The 20319-nt window shown below is 38.0% G+C and overlaps 1 protein-coding gene across 2 annotated transcripts in view; it reads right to left on the reverse strand.

The window, feature by feature from the left end:
• The window catches only part of PolD1 (DNA polymerase delta 1, catalytic subunit), a 362058-nt gene that overhangs the window by 8263 nt on the left and 333476 nt on the right, over positions 1-20319 (reverse strand). For both annotated transcript variants that reach the window (XM_083133794.1, XM_083133793.1), the window contains exons 16-19: positions 15666-15803; positions 11484-11656; positions 8844-9093; positions 3206-3335 (exon numbers count right to left, since the gene is read on the reverse strand). In XM_083133794.1, coding sequence (XP_082989920.1) covers positions 3206-3335; positions 8844-9093; positions 11484-11656; positions 15666-15803 — 691 coding nt within the window. The remainder of the gene's footprint in view (positions 1-3205; positions 3336-8843; positions 9094-11483; positions 11657-15665; positions 15804-20319) is intronic.

The raw sequence follows: 20319 nt of genomic DNA on the forward strand, positions 1-20319 counted from the left end.
CATCTGAGAATTGATTTTCAACAATATATACCAACGTAGAAATTTTCAGCGAAACATGCAGGTTCGACCAGGACTCGAACACGGGTCTCTGATATACCGTGCCATTGTTCTAACCACTGAGCCACTGAGCCGGCCAGGCCTTGCCTGATTTTTCACTGTCGCTGTTTTACATACATGGAATCTTCTCTGCCAGTGCTACCGTAACGGGATCTGTTGCCTTTGAAATACAGTAGACTTCGACGTTGCCTGGTTCCTCCCAGCGTAGAGATGTTAATTATTGAAGATCAGGCACACACAGGAAATGTAGCTACTACATAGAAATTTTCAGCGAAAAATGCATTAATGTCGAAGTCTACTGTGTTTCAAAGGCAACAGATCCCGTTGCGGTAGCACTGTCAGAGACGATTCCACACAGGTAGAACAGCGACAGCGAGAAATCAGGCAAGGCCAGGCCAGCTCAGTGGTTAGAGAAATCGTACGGTATGCCAGAGACTCAGGTTCGAGTCCTGGTCGAGCCTGCATTTTTGGCTGAAAAATTTCTACGTAGTACATCTTGTGTGTGCCTAATTTTCAATAATAATACCAACTCTTAACAATTTGTGGGATCATTTGTTGGTGTTTGACTAGTTGTAAAACAGTTGCTTTGTGAGGTACAGCACAAGCAGGGGATTTTTCTTGGAAAACCTCTTGCACCTGGGTGTAAGGATGAGTAGTAAAATACTCTTCAGCAATGCACACACGCTGCTCCAAAGAATACGCCATGCTGAATCAATTAAAAGAACAGGCATAGTAGCGTCGAAAGTGAGCAAAGAGAATTCAGTGTACCCAGAGGCCGACAAGGATTCTCTCAAAGAGTCCAATTTCGGCACAAAATCTTGGTTTATGATTTTTCACGTACATGTATAGCCAATACTTAGGCACATGTGGCGTGCGTCTATTGACAATATTTCGACCTGCTAGCAGTGCCATATAATATCCCAAAAATGGCACTTTTTCACCCAACCCATAAAATCGCCAATAAAAAATCCATCAAATGTTGCACATGAGCAATATTGGTTGCAAATGACAGATTGACATGGCATCAGTCATCTAATTATGACCCTTCGATAATTTCTTACGTATTTTTCTCATTCAAAAGTGCAATTCTGGAAAAATGTTAACGCTGCCTTCTGCCAGTTATTAATTTATCTAAATTTGCTGTATGGAGAAAACTGATAATTTTAAGCATTGAAAAATATCTCAATGGATGAGACTTTATAATGCAGAAAACCCGGTGTAAATATCTCGTACGGTTTTCATGATATACATTTTCAAAGTTTGGGTTGTGCAACTTTTGAAACACTTTGTATAAGAAGCTGAGCATCACGGTATTCAAAACATCGCTAAATCATTCAAGAAAACCGGAAATGGGATTTTGGGGGGACAAAGAGTAAGAAATTATTACTGACACTCTGGAATGTTCACAACGTTGATTAAAAAAAAAAAAAATTGCTAAGTTACGCTGTACTGCAATTTGAACTTAGAATCATCAAAATTTCGTACATATTACAGCAAAAGATCAGTCGCCAGGCTGAAATTTTTAGTCGCCATGGTGACCGGGATTTTTCGAGCCCTGTCATAACGTATATACACATTGATGATGTCAGAGGAATGGACAGACATTTTAACCCAATAACTTCCATTATGAAAAGGAGAGAGAAGGAAATGGGGGGGGGGGGAGGAAGGAGTGTACAAAGCAAACATGGCTCTAATAGGCTAGAAGGTCGATGTACTTTTTTTGTTAATTAAAATAACATAGGGTGTATATATAGCTTTGCTAAGAAATGCTCTTTGTTATCAGGCATTCTGGTAACATATATTGGGAATAGCAAGAAATTCATGGGGTTGCAAACACTGCTTTTGAAGGGCGGAGAACTCATTATGAGCGTTGGCACTGGCTCTGCGGTCAACTTTCTCCCCAGAGCTCAAGTTGTGGCGTGGCACGAGACCTATAGCAACAGTGATGAATAAGAAATGCCAGTTTTTCGAAGAAATCTCTTTCCTGTACATTTATTAGCAAATTTACAGATCTTTAATTTCTAATTTTGTGTTTAATTTGAAGGCGTTACATAACTCTTGTGTTTTGTAACTATGATTTTACAAGCACAAAAATAGCTGTCCAGTTAGTAGGGTATCTGACTGCTATGCAAAGGACCCAGGTTGACCTAAGGCTGGACTTTTCATGTTGATCTTCCTGTATACAGCAGCTCTGGGGTGTGGGTAAAGGCAACTGAAGCATAGTGCTGATCACATCTCCTCGAGTCTGCCTGATATTGATGTGTGGGGCCCCTACTCCAATCTCTCTATCCGCTTTTATGGTATATGTGTAACCTGGCAGGGGTGGGGGTCTCTGACCTGAAAATTTTCAGGTTTACTAAAATTTACAAGTTATTAGCACTTTTGTTAATCTCCTGTGACCTGAGGATCAAAGTAATGCGCAGGGAACGATTTATATGTAAATACTGTACATATTTATGTATGAAACTAAAACAGTTATATTTTGTATTATCTTTGCACATCATGGCATCTAGACTCGAAAAATTCAGTTTTTATTTTCCATATTTGGATAAATATTATGTTCTGGTGCATATTTTCATTATTTTTACATATTATTTCTATATTTCAGAACATTTCTCAACATATATACTATATTCGCGTAATAACTACATGTCGCCTTGTGACCAAAAGATTTTGGTGAATTTCTTGCGAATAACTGAAAGTTCGAAGTGACGTTAAACAAACGAAAGTTTACAACCATTCTTATACCCTTCAATTGCGTGCATTATTTACAAGTTATCTGTCATCCAAACAACAATTTCTTATATCTTTTACAATTTTTCATCTTGAAATTCTTTTTGAGAATGAGAGCTCAACATTGGCTCCTGGTTGTTACAAATGCTATTTTGGCAATGTTGGAAGTGTCTCCAAGACGAGCAAAGTTACACCCATGTATGGTACAGTGCAAAGTACATGAAAATAATATTCTTCATATGTAATTACCAAATAAGAGAATAATCATTAACATTGTGATAACAATATTTTAACTAAAACCCTGCAATAGAACTGATACTATAAACCCACACACACAAATTCACTTATTCTGCCATACAGAATCATAAAATACCACAAAGTTTTTCATAAAAATCTACATTACACTGGAACTTACTTAGCAACAAGGATTCTGCTTTATCTCCAAGAATAGGTTCGAAGATTCGAATAAGTGGTTTGGACAGCTGATTTTCCAGGTAGTAGCTGGAGTCTATAGGAATGTTATTTTCCAGCACATAAATTGGATCCTTGAAAGAAAGAAGTACAAAAAATGAGCTACCCATGAAATACTAAGGCAGCTTTTAATCTGACATGACAGGCAACAAGTCAAAAGTGTCACATGGTTACAAATCAAAGTGACACGGCCACTTTCAGTTTGTTATAAAAACATAAACTGTGCATGAACGACCAACAGACCGCGGTGGCAATGCACAATATTGTGAAAATGGCTCAGTCAGGGTGCATGGAAGTGACATGTGCAGCTTGTCATGTCACTTTGGTAAGAAAGATTGCATTTATTCCTGCAGATTTGTTTCCTAATGACACACGTTACTTGTCACAGTCCGAAAGCTGCCTTAAGAAAAGGTTACCTTACATGCCACTGTATTTTAGCAAAACAAAGCACAGAAAATTTAGAATCAAAAACATGATTTGAAATGATCATGTGAAATTTAACAATGTTATGGAATTGTGATACAACTTGAACGATTTATACCTAGAGGTAGGTATATATTGTTTTTGACAGATACACAAAAGGTGAAATAACACACTGTAATGTTATTTATCATATTTCTGTAAGGTGTGAGGTCCATTTCCCTACCATGTCTTGTCATGAAATGATACGAAATGGAGTGCAAAATGAAAATAAACTCTTAGATGTGTATGAAAAACTAAGTATGCTGACCAAGCCAGTAATTTATTTTATTAAAAACATAAACTAAACGTAACGTTTCAACCTTCTAGCAAGGTCTTCATCAGACTCTGTATCAAGTACAAAAGTAACAAGATACACAAAAAGGGCATTATATATACACACAAACATTACTCCCTCCTTGTGAAATTTAGAGTTAATTTACCAATGTGATACTTTCTGAAGTATCCCACGAGTTATGCAATGCTGTAAATGTATGAGAAGCAAAAATGAATTTCTTGACACAGGAATAAACTTAACACTACAACTACATAAATGTGCTATTAGAAGGGAAATATTTATTTTGAGTAATAAGTAGTTTTTTAAATCAAATTTAGGGTTACATTCACCATTTTAACACTGAAATGCCTTTTTATATACCACAGAAGTAATGTAAGAGATACAAGGCTGTCTTTCATTAGACAAATTATAGTTCGTTCCTGTGAAGGCCAGGGCTTACCTACCGACTACTGGCCTCACTCCGACATGCTTCAGCAGAGGTTGGAGAACATCCAACCAGTTAAGTGGTGATGCGTGGTCATCACAACGAATCCCAGTCATTGATGTAGGTTTTCCATGACTAGGTTACGCTGTACATTCATTGCTCCCCAATTTCTGTAACATACACTGGCCGAAATCTCGGAACAGTTGTTACGCTTTCCTCAAGAAAACTGAACCAGCATGTGTCCCGTAGCCCAAGCCCGAAGACTGATGCCTTACACCACATGGTCATGGTGTGGGACTTTTTAACATTATACAGGGTGCAGCATGAAAAACTAGCCTTGTTCCGATCAGTATACAATATGTACAGTACATTTGAAATAATAATGATACATCTACTTACTGTTTACAACGGATGTTGAAAGTGGTCACCATTAACCTGAAGACACATTAGCATACGGGATAACATGTTTCGAATGACAGCTTGCAGTTTTGCATGAGAAATGCTGCGCACTGTATGCATGATATCGCCCTTCAGTTGCTGCAAGGTACGGGGATTTTTTGCATACACCTTCCCTTTCAGGTTTCCCAACAGTAAAAATCGCATGTGTATAGGTCCGGAGACAAGTCCTTGTTGATTAATCGTTGTGTGGAAACATGGCACTGATCCCCTCCATGGACAATTTGGAGGTGTGGCACGTTGCCCCATCTTGTTGGAAATAGCAGTACTCCTTTCGTAATCTGTCAATTGTGCGTAGAATTCTTAGAATATTCTGAGGTATACGGTGGTGTTTACTGTTTCGTGAAAGAAGATAGGGCCAATAATGTGCTGGGCGAACATGGCATACCACAACCCCACCTTCTGTGGATGCAGAGGTTGCTCGTGATAAAGACGGGGATTGTCTTGGGACCAGCATCTCATATTCTGGGAGTTCACATACCCAGAGAGATGAAACCACGCTTGATCACTCATAAGCAAGAGAGTTGGGTCCATACGACCGTCCACTATCATCTGATTGAGCCAATTGCAATATCTGACATGCTTTACCTTGTCGGGTGGCTTAATTCATGCACTACAGTCACATGATACGCCAGCATGTGCAACTGGTGGAGCACACGTCGACACGTTCTGTGGGAGGCAACAACTTCTTGGGCCAATCGTCGTTTCGATTTCCGTGGACTTCTGGTTATCATTTCCTGTCAACTCAGGTGTCCTCATAGGTGCAGGTCTGTTATTGGGCACATTCGCAACCGATCCTGTTGCTCTCAATTTCTTGAGCAATTTTGAATTGTCAACTTGGTGGGAATCTGACGATTGGGAAACCTGTCGGCGAACATTCCCTTTGTCTACTTTATGAAATGCGTCTGCACGTAAAATTCCACTATGGCAATCCTTTCTTCAATTGAATACGGCATGTTGAACAGTACTGCACGCAAACACCGAAAAATTACGTCCGACACAAGGCACTCACTGTAAACACTGAAATGCGCTCGAGAAGACGGATCACTGTTGTCGGCATGGTGCATCGTTGTGACTCCACCCACGATCACCGTATTTTTCAGTCCACATCACCTATGCAGTTTCTCTGATACAGTACCGTAATATACAACTTACATGAAATGTACATTTTGTATATTAATTAGAACGGAGCTAGTTTTTCATGCTGCACACTGTACTTGTGCACAACAAAGGAAAATTTTGATATCTTGCATAATTTCCAGGATCATTAGACTCCATGCAAGTATCATGCCCACTGTTGCCAACCTTACGAAATACCAAAGGCTGGGACTGTATTGATGAATAAATTCTAAAGATACATCAGTGTCAGCTCAGCCAAAGAAATAACTAATTAAATTAAGTTTTCATTGGGGCATATGCACACATATTTGCCACTTCCACATGAGTGACCATATTTTAACCATAAACTACTGTTATGCTACCATTCCAGCACATATTACTCACATTTGGAATAAAATATGCCTACATATTTCTTGGCTTGTTTCAGCCTTGCCTTTTTCTCTTTTTTTAAAAAAAATCTTACATAAACAGTTGATCTCATGAAGTAATCTACATGCGAAAACACTATTCATTTATTAGAAATTTACATTACCAGCCATGGTAGCTCAGTCATTATGGCGTCTGACTACCATGCGAGAGACCTGAGTTCGATTCCCAGTGAGGGAGAACCCAGATTTTTTCCACCTGTTAAAGTGGCTCCGGCACCCACCCAGCATCATATAAAGTGGGTACCTGGAGGAAACTCTGTGGGGTAAAGGCAGCCAGGGGCATGGTGTAGATAACACCACCGCCACCTTTGGACATGATCAAGAAAGTGTGGGGCCTTAACTCCACACCTCTTATACACCTTCATGGATTGGTGCAAAGCACAGGGGAGCAAGTAACTTTTTTACTTTACTTTAAATCATTCATCTTCAACATCTTGATTTACTCAAGAGATAGACAGATTGATTAATTTGGTTCATTGTACTTCTCATTTCTGTTCTCAAAGAGATAGAAAAGCAATGTAAAATAAATTTAATATTTCTATTTAGAAATATGTTAGGGTATATTTTTGAAAATTTTCAGTTACAAATGCATATTTTATTAATTTTTAAGTCATTAATTATGTACTAACATAAAAAAGACTTTTCAGTGGAATTTTAAATTTTTGATATCCAGGATCTTGGTTTTTCCACAAGCATCATCATCATCATCCTTCACCATTTCCTGCCTCTGGCTGGGTCGGTATTTTTTTCACAAGCATGACAACACCAAAAAATGTTAATTCTTGTAAACAAGTATTCATATATGTACAGTGACATGTTCACAACATATTCTTCATGCATTTGAAATTGCAAAGTAACACAAAGTTGGCATGAAATGTGAATTGTAGCTTTTATATTATTATTATTATTTGAAAATTTAAACATACAGTTGAACCTAAGTTATACGTATGTCAAGGTGAAGAGAAAAAATACATATAACTGACAATTACTTACAAATCAGATTTAGATGCAATGCCACATCATTATTAAATTACAGTAATTGTATATATTTTGAGGAGCAAGATATACACAATACAGGTTATTTCTGTCATAAAGTGGTAAATTAACGAATCTAAAAGTTTGATTCTTAAATTCATTACATTTGAAATTTTTGTAGTGAATACTTTGAAACTGAAATACTACATTAGAGACTATAGCTTTATAATTCGTTTTACTAGCCAATTTTAAAAATTGAATAAAAATGGCGTTTCTCTTTCTTATGACTGTGGAAAGTGTGGTGTAAGCGATGCCTAAATATGTAGGTATTTCAGTTTCAGTTTTATGTGGATTAGCATCCACTTCCCAAATAAATTTTATTTCTGGTCAAGCATATAACTTTTTTCCCTTTCTGTTCTCCACAGCAGACCAGTGGCAACTGAAAACGTTCACTGAAAAAAATGCAGTTCTTTCTTTATTATGGAACACGGCAAACGTCAGCTATCACCTATCCTGTTTCGTACAGGAAACTCCCCTTGTGTTTTTGTAATGACAAGAAAAGTATACTTCTGTGACATTGTTGTAGCTTGATTATGTACAATTCAACTGTATTTTTTGAAAATTAGTACGCATAACACCGAATTACGTACACGTAAGGGTTAAGTAACACGTTTTTAAATCATATTTTGCTGGGACATACAGTAATTTATACGTATAAAATAGAATTACGCGGAACTGAGTACCGTATAAAGCAGTCTCAACTGTATTTTGCACTTAAAACGAAAAATATCATGAAAATTCAACATTTATTGTGCTACAGACTTATAAAAAATTGTGCCCTATTTATGGGTGAACAATGTACAGTTCTCTAAAATTTTTGATTGACTGATTGATTTAGTGTTTTAAGTCCACTTTATGCACAGTAAGGCTAATCGGGACTGGACCTACAGTTTAAAGTGGGATGCAAACCAGGGACCTCTTGATTACAAGGTGACGACTCTACCACTGCGGCATAGGCATAAAATTTTATCCCTTCACCCAGAAAAAGGCTATATGAAACAACATATAAATTTACGTTTTGCATCACCGAGCAAAGATCAAGCATGCACTTACAGACACATGGGAGCTGTAACGTGTTTTTTGTTGCACGAGAAATAACAGAAAATAACAAACACGTATAGGCCATGTGACCTACAAATTAAACTAATATTTTAAAAGCAAAAAGCACAAGAAGGTGTAATTATAGACATATTTGGCAGAAGAGTTTTAAAATAAAAACACAAATTTGGAAGAAAAGAAAACAATGTTGGAACTCAATAATAGTACTGAAAAACTGAAGTCCCGATTTACAGGTACACAGACAGGCAAAACCAGTACAGAAAATTACAGAACATGAAAGCGGTTCAAACAAAATTCTACTGACCTCGGTCTTCATGTAGGCGGGAGTTCCTTTAGCGGCTGCTATGAGCACATACGGTACTCTGTCTCCGAGCTTGGGAGCCGTTCCTGGATCTCTCTTCTTCATTTTATTGGCCAACTCAACGTGCGCCTGTTTGGCTGCGTAGTCCGACTTCGTGAGCTCCTTGGTGACCACAAGCTGTGAGATGTCAATCCTGTTGCACAGCAAGTCGGCAATTACTTGCTTTGCATATTCCGTGGCTCCATTGGGATCCCTAATCAAGGAAAAGGTCAATGTATGTGTCTTTCAAGACAATAGCACAACAAAACACATTATTAGCACTTTTTTCTAATATTTCTTAATGATGCTGAGGGTGGCCCACTCTTGGACCATGATAAAATTCAAGTATAATTCCCAGTTTTGAAGGTGAGCTTTCCAAAAAATTCCAGGGTACAGTAAACGTTTCTCTATTTCAACCTTATGTATTACCGGCTCTCACCAGACACACACAAATATATTAACAATATAAATGGTCAGTGCGATTCCAACGTATCCAAAAATTCTACTTCAATTTAATTTATATATATTTACATAGGTGTAAAAAAAAAAAAGGTATAGTGCTCCCCTGTGCTTAGCACCACGCCATGAAGGCATATAGGGGGTGTGGGGGTAACGCCCCACACTTTCTTGATCCGGTCGTGAGTGGGAGTGATGCGATCAACATCATGCCCCTGACTGCCTTTACCCCCCAGGTACCCATGTCATTCGATGCTGGGTGGATTTGAACTGGCCGGGGATCGAACCCGGGACCTTTAGCATGGTAGTCAGACGCGTTACAGACTGAGCCACCGTGGCCACATTTTACATAGGTGGAGAGTTTACATTTGCCATTTCACATACTCAGACTTGAAATACAACTATAAACACAAGTCACAAATGATACGGAATATATAGAGGCATGCAAATTTCGTTTTTGACGAAAACACGAAATATGAAATAACATGCTGTAATGTTCATTTTTCATGTTTCTGAAAGGTCTGAGGTGCATTTTCTACCCTGTTTTGTTACGAAATAATGCGAAATGAACTGCAAAATGCGAAATTGACTCTTAAACATGAAATTTACCGTTTATACCCCGATGCGACACTTTCTGAAGTCTGAAGTATCCTGTGAGTTATGCAATTCACGGAGAATTGATTAATTCTGCTGTAAATATTTGAGAAGCAAAAATGGATTCCTTTACACAGGAATAAACTTAATACTCTGGTAACTACATAAATGTGCTTTTAGAAGGGATAAGTTTATTTTGTGTAATAAGTGCAGTTTTCAAATCAAATTTAGGATTATATTCACAATTTTAAAACCAAAATGTCATTTTATATAGCACTTTTGATGTTATTATTCACCGCTATAACACCGAAATTTTATTTTATTTACCGCTTTTGAACCAGAAATCGACTCTGTTTTTGTACCGAAATTTTGCTTTTTTATTTACCAAAAATATGTGCCTCTAGGAATATAGCATTCTCCGAACAATTGTTAATTGTAAAAGAATTTCAAAATTACCAACTTCAAGATATTTTTCAGTAATCTTCCGTCCGTCAATTGTTTTGCAAAGGAGAATACCAAAGCGAATTCTGCTTTATTTTCCATCCAGCTTCCTTTTCTTTTCCTTCCTTGATAAAAATAAAATCTAAACTGTGAAAAACTTGCCTCAGGGCATTAACACTTTCCCTGGCGTGGGCATGTTTTCACGTTGAAGAGAATCCAACCATTCTCTGGCATGGGCGTCTTTCGCAAGTGTTGAGGGAAGATCGCTCTTGACCTCGGAAACGTTTGAGTCATTGTTATGTGAAGTGCAAGTCTATTTTTATCCCCAAAGGAAAGAAGAATGGAATCTCGAAAGGGAAATCAGGCGATCAAGTTGCAGGATTTTGAAAGAGTAGTGAATGACATTTGTGCTGATGAAGAAAGTGAAAATGAAATCTATATTCTCGAACTTGATGAAATTCAAGATGTAATATCTTCCAATGGATCAGACAAAAGTGATAGTGAAGATACTGTGATCTTACCCCCAGTGCATAATACACACATTAGTGGAGGAAAGACCCAAAGTTTGAAATTTTTCGTAATTACACAAAATTTCTGAATGCAGTAATTTTAGTCTTTTACACCCAAAATTGTGGAATGGGCATTGCACATCCTTATAGAGTGGTATTCTGTCATGCTTCCCTCCAAATTTGGTCCATCCAGCATCCATACTATTGAATTGTTACCTTGCCAATCAGTGTAGCCATCCCTGTCTAAACTTTGTAACACAATTTATGATATCACTAGGTATAATGAAGAAAAAATATAAAATTCGGGGTCAACTGTATACTTAAGGATGTTAAAACATCTTCAATAATATCCCGACTGCAGGAAATTCAACCTGAGCACAAATAATGAACAATTACCCACTTCTGTACCATCTGAACTACCAAGCCTGGTTTTTCGCTTCCGTTGTTTCCGTCAGTGTTACTCCTGTGTGTACCAAACCATAAGGTGATTCACATGTATAATGCCTATGTGGTAGCATGAACAGTGAACTCCGGAAACAATCTTTTATGAAATGAATAGCAGAAACATTTACACACGTACATCAAATGTTCCAGCACATAATACCTGTTAATCAGTAGTTTCTGCAGGCACGTGTTCATCATGTTGGCAACCAAGGGGCAGTTGTCTCGTCTCACAGTTTCCAGTCCCTTGCAATCCATTTTATCATATGTATCAGGTCTTGTAAAATACAATCCAGCATACCTCTTCTTGTTTATCAACAAATATGGAAAGTACACCTAAAAATAAGCAATATTAGCTAAGTACATACTCAATTACTTGCTAGCACAGTATATTGGTTACAACATTAGTTAAAGAGTACGAAACTAACACATAAAAGTAGGCATGGGAGATAGAAATTCAAGAACTCACTACATGCATACATACATACACATTAATTCTTAAATGCCAGAGGTTAATTTTTCTCAACGTAGGTGGGGAGATTAAAATTACAGAAGTTAAATAAAAAATTATATCTCAGAGCCGGAAATGTAACGAGAATAAAGGTGGACACAGAAGAGTTGAAGCTAGTGGAGAGTTTAAATATCTAGGAAGCATAATTGAGAGAAGTGAAAGAATAGATGAGGAGGTAAACAGAAGAGGACAAATGGGAGGTGTGGACTCTAACAAAGTGTTCGTAGATTAATATGGAACAGGGATGTACCTATAAAATGCAAGAAGGTAGTATATAACACACAATATGTACTAATAATTAAGTACAGAGCAGAGACTTGGACAATGGCAGTGGAGACAAAATTTTTAAGGAGTATATTGGGGAAGACTATAGCCTGACAAGTTAAGTCCTGATATGCGCAGATCGCTGCGGAGCACTTCCTATTACGTCATCCTCCCCACCACTCTTCTACGTACATACTAGTCTGGCCTTGAGAGTATGAGTGGTGCCAACTCAGCAAAATTAAGCTAAAACAAATATGACAAACTATTTTTACTGTGTAGATTGACGATGCAGGCTCATATCAGTTTATCAGTGGTTCATTTGATTTAATCCGGTCTTTGAAAATGCGTGCGGTGCGCAGATCGTAAAATGTAGTATTACGCACGCACTTAACGTTTATAACGAAGAGAAATTACTGGGCGAATGACGTCATTTTCTGAATGCGACATCGAGCAGTGGCCTGGTTTTTTTTAAAAGCGAGTGGGGTGGCGGTTATTTTGTTTATCGTACAATCACTACGAGAAGGCAATCTGATAACATGCTTGCCTGTGTTCTTTTTTAAAGCATTGAAATGTTCTTGCTCTTTACTCTTGGCTGCATATTTTTGCAATGAAAAAATCAAATCGTGCCGGGTCCAACGAAATCCACAATCTGCTCTGGAAAGCCCCTTACAGGAAAGGCCAGAGAAATTGTTTACAATATTGCAACATATTTGCAAAATCAGAAGGAGTTACATAAACTTAAGTATAATGTTGTCGAGTCCACAAGTGCCACCAAGGCAGTATCTAAATGGATGGTTTCTCAAGTTTTAAAAGAATTGGATTGATTTGTTGTTTTAAGTCCACTTTATGCACAGTAAGGCTAATCGGGACAGGACCTACAGTTTAAAGTGGGATCCGAACCACTATGTGCCTCCACCAGGAATCGAACCCGGGACCCCTTGATTACAGGGTGACGATGCTACCACTGCACCATTGGGGAGGCAAAGTTTTAAAAGAAGGAAAAGAGTTGTTGGCGAAAGGTGAACTGAATTTCTGTACTCTGACAGGTAGAAAACAGCCCTGAAAAAGCGAATACAAATTTCGTTGAAAATCCTCAGACCATTCTGCTCCCTCCAGTTTGCAACACTGCGAACCAACGTCGCTGCGAAGAATGGAGTGGAGAAATGTTGTGTGAGATGCACAAGAGCTATTTGCAGCATCTTGTTTTTAAACTTGTCAAGTTATAGAAGGGATAGAATAAGGAATGAGATCTGACAGGCAGTGGGTGTGGTGAAGCTTCAGGACAGGATAGATCAGGCACAGATGAGATGGTTCGGACACATTAAGAGGATGGATGCAGACTACCAAGAGCTTACAATGCACAAGGAGTTGGAATAAGGCCAAAGTGGAGACCATTATGTCGCTGGAAAGAGCAGATAGTGGAGAATGTTAGAAGAAGAGGAAAAGATTGGAACACAGTGGAAAGAGAGGAATGGTGGAAGATCAGAAGAAAATGGAGAGGCTTAACTTCTATGACGACTCAGCCAGAGGCAGGAAAAAGGATGATGATCATGTCAGTACTATGAATGACAGAGTAACAAATTTCAGCTGGTTTTGTTCAGTACAAATTCGGCTATAAGCCTATGGTAAAAAAAATTAAAACACTTTTTTTTAAAAAAGAAATTCAAACTCCTTCAGGCCCCCTTGTAGGCAATGCCAGTACACGAGAGCTCAAGACAGTACCTGCATATTGCCTGATGTGCGTTTCATTCTCATGGCAAGAATTGCACACTTGCTGATGTACCATGCATCATCCAATGAAAACGTCACTCTAGCGGGTCCTGGCCCTTAAAGGGCTGTTGTGCCATGGAGATTACTTTTAGCTTCGTGCAGTCCATGTTACTTTGATTTGATTCCCGAAGTACGGTTGTTGTTGCATGGGACAAGCTTTCTGAAAGTGGGCTTTTTGATATGAGAGGTGCAACACATTAACAACTTGCATGTAGCCAATGTTATTCAACACCTTCCTCATTGCTTGCAATGTACCGTGGCAAATCTGAGAGACTACTTTAAGGGGTGTTTATTTGTACTGAACTTTACTGTATACTGTACGCTATCTATCTTTATTAAAAAGATGTTTGCCTTCTGAAACTATGTACAAGTCTCTGATATCTCACTGATGTTTCTCACCTAATTAGACAACTTTAGTGGTGGTATTCTAAAGCACACCCAACAGGCTTTCAAACATGTGCAGTGTGGTGCATAAGTATTGCTTAATAGATTTTTACGTATGCTGGTGCAGAGGTTATCAGCAACTTGCTTGGAAGTTTGTTTCAATTCTTGAACCTCTCATTGGATGAAATAAAGTGCATGGACATGGCGATGGACAAATTGCTTGGCAATAATTATGCATCCTACTGTACATCTCCTGTGTGTGCAAACTGTAAGGTATTTTGCAACTCTATGTCGGGAGAAATTAGACAGTGTTGACATCATCAGTGTTTCAAAGACAACACATCCTTTGATTGAGTTGGTGTTTTAAGTCCACTTTATGCACAGTAAGGTTAATCGGGACTGGACCTACAGTTTAAAGTGAGATCCGTACCACTATGTGCCTCCATCGGATATCGAACCCGGGAGCCCTTGATTACAAGGCAACGACGCTACCACTGCGCAATCGGAGAGGCTCCATAACACATCCTATTGTGGTAGCACTGGCAGAGGCAATTCCACACATGAAAAACAGCGACAGTCTAAAATCAGGAAATCTAGGGCTAACAGTTGGTAAAGAAATGGCACGTATGCCAGAGATACAGGTTCGAGTCCTGGTCAAGCCTGCATTTTTCGCTAGAATTTCACCAAGTACATCTCCTGTGCATGCCAAATCATCACATATTCTGACATCGCAATGTTGCCACTTGTTTAGTAGGGAACAAATAGTTGAGAATTGGTATGATTACACTGATCGACATGGGTTTGATGTCTCACAGATGACTGTTGCCTCTGTTCAACATGCTGATTCCAAAAATGAAATCCATTTTTCCCCATCATGTCTAGTTTTTCACAAAAGAAGCAATATAATAACTGCCTTAATTTCTCAGTAAAATGTGTAGTTCCATCACATCCCCAATAGATGGCTCTGTTTAGATGGTGGTAAAATATTGGTTTTCTACAATACAAATCCTCCAATTTCCAACTAGAAATACATGTAGAATTGTATCTAATCCACCTTCACATTGACACATTGGAATGAAAATTTCCTTCACAAAATGTCCAATACTCAATGTTACAATATGGTGCGTTGATTGAACTTAGTGACGTGTAGAAAAATCCTGACGTGATGGGAAGAAATTGATGTCATTTCTGTGATCAGCATTCAAAACACTTTCAGAAATACCTATTGATTTGAAAACATCAAAACTTTTTTTTTTCGACCAGTGTTATTGGCATCAGTTCAAAATGGCATTGGTTCAGCCCTGACACAAAGTATTCAACACCAGCAGAAATTTTTATATGAACATGGAACTTTGATATGATTCTCAAATTAAAATCTACAAATACAACATAATTCCTTCTCAAGCTTGAATTTACCTTCTCAAATTCCAATTTTATAGGCTTGATGAACTTTGAGCTGACAAATTCTGCTGCTTCCCTCCCTAAGGCCATTGCATCTTCCAAACTCTTCACGCCAAATTTAACCATCACAGAGTCTGTGTCACCATATATAACCTACAGAAAAATACAATACTTAAAGATCATTCAATGCTGATTTCATGAAAAAAAAAAAAGAAAAGAAAAAAAAAGCAGTAGTATGCATAAAATAATTTGGAAAATAAAATTCCATGACACTTTTTCAGTCAGGTTTATCTTTCTGGGTTTAAAATATACCAGTGACCCTTTCACAGAGTTTTAATAAGCTGGAACTACACAATTTTCATTAATGATGGCTGGAATGAACAAAACACAGGAAGAGGTAGTTTTTGTTATTCTTTATTAGTCGCACGAGAACTATTCATCTGCCAGGAACTTGATCGACTGATTGATTTGGTTTATTTTACTTCACTCTTCTGCCAAATTGCAAGATGAGGATGAGTGACAACATGTTGAAATTGATCAAGGGACACTCACAAAGAACAACCATGCCCAGCTTGGGAATTAAAACCAGGACCACTTGCATCATAGCACCCTGCCAAAGAGATCGGCTAGGATTTAAGATTTGTCTTCCAGTCTTACCATTTTAATTCATTTATTTTCCAGAACTCAATGTATTTTTAATTGTAATGAATTCTAAGTTTTGATTTATTGATTGATTTGGTGTTTTTAAGTCCACTTTATGCACAGTAAGGCTAATCGGGACTGGACGTACAGTTTAAAGTGGGATCCGAACCACTATGTGCCTCCACCGGGTATCGACCCTGGGACCCCTTGATTACAAGGCGAGGATGCTACTACCACTGCACCATCGGGAAGGCCCGAATTCTACGTTGTCACACTCATTAGTGCAGTTTACAAATGCAGAACCAGGGTGGCCAGTCTAGGGCCATGATAAAATTCAAGTATAATTCCCGGTGTTCAAGGCGAACTTCCCAAAAATTCAAGGGAAAAAGCAGATGTTTTCTCTATTTCAACCCTAGGTATTACCTACCGTCTCTCACCACCCACACACAAATAACTGCATTAACAATACAAATATGTGCAAAAACAATGTATCCAAAAATTATAATTCAATTCAACTGAACAGTATATACATACATACATATTTACTTAATTTAAGGTGTGAAGTTTACAGTTGCCATTTCACACACTCAGACTAGAAATACCATCTAACATAAGTCCAGATGTTACGATATATAGTAATCTATGAAAAATTGTTAATTGTATAAGAATTTCAAATTTACCTAAGTACCTTCAAGATCTGTTTGTCAGATAGATTGTTCTGCAAAGAACACTAGCAAAGCAAATGGATTGAGGGAAATCATATTTTATTTTCAATGCAGCTTTCTTTTCTTTTCCTTCCTTGACAAAAATATAAGCTAAACTGTGGAAAACTTGCCTTAGGACATTAAAAAATATGTATAAATGCAATGGGATTTGGATTAATAAAAGTTGCAATTTCTCACGTCTACCGAAAAGAATCCAAGCAGAATTCACGGTGAGAAGCCACCCTGACAACACACATACAATTGAAGAGACTTTTGTAGAAGTTTCATGATCATTATCTGGTTCACTGACCTCTTCTGTAGACATTTTTGTCTACTATACTGGGAGAAATATATTGGCCAACGCACACACAACCATTTGCTTCTCATACTGGGTCATTCTGAATTGCTACGTAAGGGTGGATGACACTTGGGCAAAGCAACAGGATGGAAACCAGTGATTCCCAGTTGAGTTTTTGTTCTACGTCCATTTTATGCACAGCTTGGCTGATTGAAGCTGGACCTACAGTTTAGAGTGGGATCTCAATGACTATTTGTCTCCACCCGGTATCAAACCCAGAACTCTTTGATTACAAGGCGAACACATTACCATTATGTCATCAGGGCAGCCAGCGATCCTTGGCAGTAATTCTAAGCAGGGAGTCGTAACGTAACGAAATGGAACGGTATTTTCAATTACGGTTTCCGTTACGTTACAACCAGAAACAGAATAACTTTTTTCGTGAACAGAAACGTTACCTCAGGTATATGAACATTACGTTACAGGTGTGCATAACGGTACCGAACCATAACTGATCTCTATAGGAGTAGGTCTTCACGTGACACTTTAACGTTACATCCATTGCCGGCAACCAATAACGTTACAGGGTAAGAAAGAGGTTCGTCACGTATTGACTAGTAACTTTAGTGTGTGTGGAAAGTGATAGTAACGTTACAATTAACCAGTAACTTAATTTAGGTCACGGCTGTAAAAACGTTACACTCCTTTTTTCAAAGCAACAACGTTATTTATAGCTGGTATGATACAGACGTTCCGATGTGCAATACCGTGCCCAATGCCGTGTTCCGGAGTGAATAACATAGGTCTCTCGTATAATTGTGCTCGTTACTTTTGTAACGTTACAGTTCTTTTCCTCAACAAAAGTCTGTTTCGAAAAAGTGATACACATATCCGTTACGAATAGCAAATACCGTTATCGAAGGCGTTTTCGAAGAAGCCTCATAATTATGATCGGCAGCATACTAACATTACAGTACTGACCCCTTGAAAGTCACTAAGTTGTAATACGTATTTTCGTTTTGGATGTCAGTGAAGAAATAAATTGTAAAACAAAACGTTTGAAAACATCCGTAAACAAGATTCGGCGTGACAAAAGTTCTGGTTATTGGAATTTACTTATTAACTATGTATTTATCACAAATATATTTCCTTTCTGCATACTTAATCGCTTTATGTGAATTTGTTCTAATTTGATTATTTATGCTAGATGAATTTTAACATGTACGTTCACTTTATACGATAGCAAAGCAAACGTTTGTTGAGGGAAAACGTTTATATCTATCTATCTATCTCTCTCTCTCTCTCTCTCTGTTTACATGTATTACATCATTTTTTTTTTAAAAAATACAGTTGTTTGGCGATGAGAATGATTCGTGCTTAGATTAAGTTGCTGAAGGACGAAACATAAAGGACCAACCATGGTCGAACCAAAAAATCATCCGTGCCACGCGTTCGTCCACCTAAGCGAGAGGCAAGCTTTCTCCTATCGCAAGACGAAAAATAATTGCTTGTTGCGCGACCTTGAGAAGGCGAACCGAACTGATAGCAGCAGCACCATGCAAAATCGGAAAATCTGAATCCTGAAACTTTGTACACGTGACCTTCGATCACGAAGCATCCGAGTAGACAACGCCTTGGGGTTGTATGAAAGGCACTTTTGGCAAGTAGAAAATGCGTAGAAACGAAATGTTAGATGGAATTGTTGTACGAAACAAACGAAACCGCGTTTGTGCAACTGGTCTGTAGCTAGACAGGGCCATTGGACTCTCAAGAAGGCAAGAATTGTATGGAAAGTGATTCTCAAAATTAAGCGAATAAAAGGACAGTATATTTTATCATTTACAAGGGCCCTCATCCGCTTACAATTTTGAAAATTACTTTCAGTAATTCTTGTCTTCTTGGACATGAGGTGCATTAAACGTTTTGGTGTAGAAACAGACAGAACGCCCGCCTACCTACCACGTTTGAAAGAAGGGCATGGACAGACAAGAAAGTAATTTTCAAGAACGCAAGAACGGCAGTCGACATGGACATTGAGCAACGTGTGACTGAGAAATACAATCGGAACAAAGGACAAGATTATTCAAGAAACAGTAATTTTATAAAACTTCCTATCATTAACTCAAACTCAGTTCATCCTTTTATCCTCTTTTGTTCGTTACTTTTGTATTATTCATGTTTTATATCGCTTTTCTGCCACTTGTAGATAATCGCGACGATGAAGATGAATGATGATCATATTAAATCCATGAAGGGATGCTTACAAAAAAAACAGCCATGCCCAGATGTCTACTCGAACTTGAAATGTTTGGTACCGAGTGTATGAGTGGATCACTAAACGACTTCGGCCTTCGAGGCTACGGTTTCAGTTGCAACATGCAGTATAATTACGTTTCTACTACTCTGAATTGACCAAAGCATGTGGTATGTATCCTTCATTTTACTTAAAAAGCCCCCTTGATACATGAGATACTACAAATAATTTCAGGCATACCCTCGAATTCTGATTGCCTGGCACTTTTTTTTTAACTAAGTAATGAAGAGACGTTTATATTCATATTAGGCCTACGACTAGCTCGAACTAAAAACTCTTGTGAAATACTGTGTATATGTTATCCTTGTGAAGTGAGGAACTTCATATTTTGCTAAGAAAATATGTATGAAAAATTATATTTGTAGCTACTACTTGAAGAATTCAAATTATTATTATGATGGAATTTCAACTTACGTATACTCTGCATATAATGTGTTATCGTAGAGGAGTTTTTGTCTCGCAGTCAATTTATTTTTAGTTGAGGAACTCGAGAGTAAGTTGGAAATATATAATGACCCACGTTGTGGTGTGCTGTTCGATTAATCAGAATTGGAGTGAGAGAAATCTGTAGTTAACTTCATTCAACACGTCAATTTGTAACTGTGAATGCAAGTTTTCTTTGATTTACCAGGAAATCAGTCTGCTATTGTTGTAAGTAATAAATGGAAATATATATATATTTTCTGCTCGAGTAGGAATCCGCAGCCGTTA

The sequence above is a fragment of the Lepisma saccharinum genome, chromosome 13 (assembly GCF_977018435.1).
Source record: "Lepisma saccharinum chromosome 13, izLepSacc3.1, whole genome shotgun sequence".
NCBI lineage: Eukaryota > Metazoa > Arthropoda > Insecta > Zygentoma > Lepismatidae > Lepisma > Lepisma saccharinum.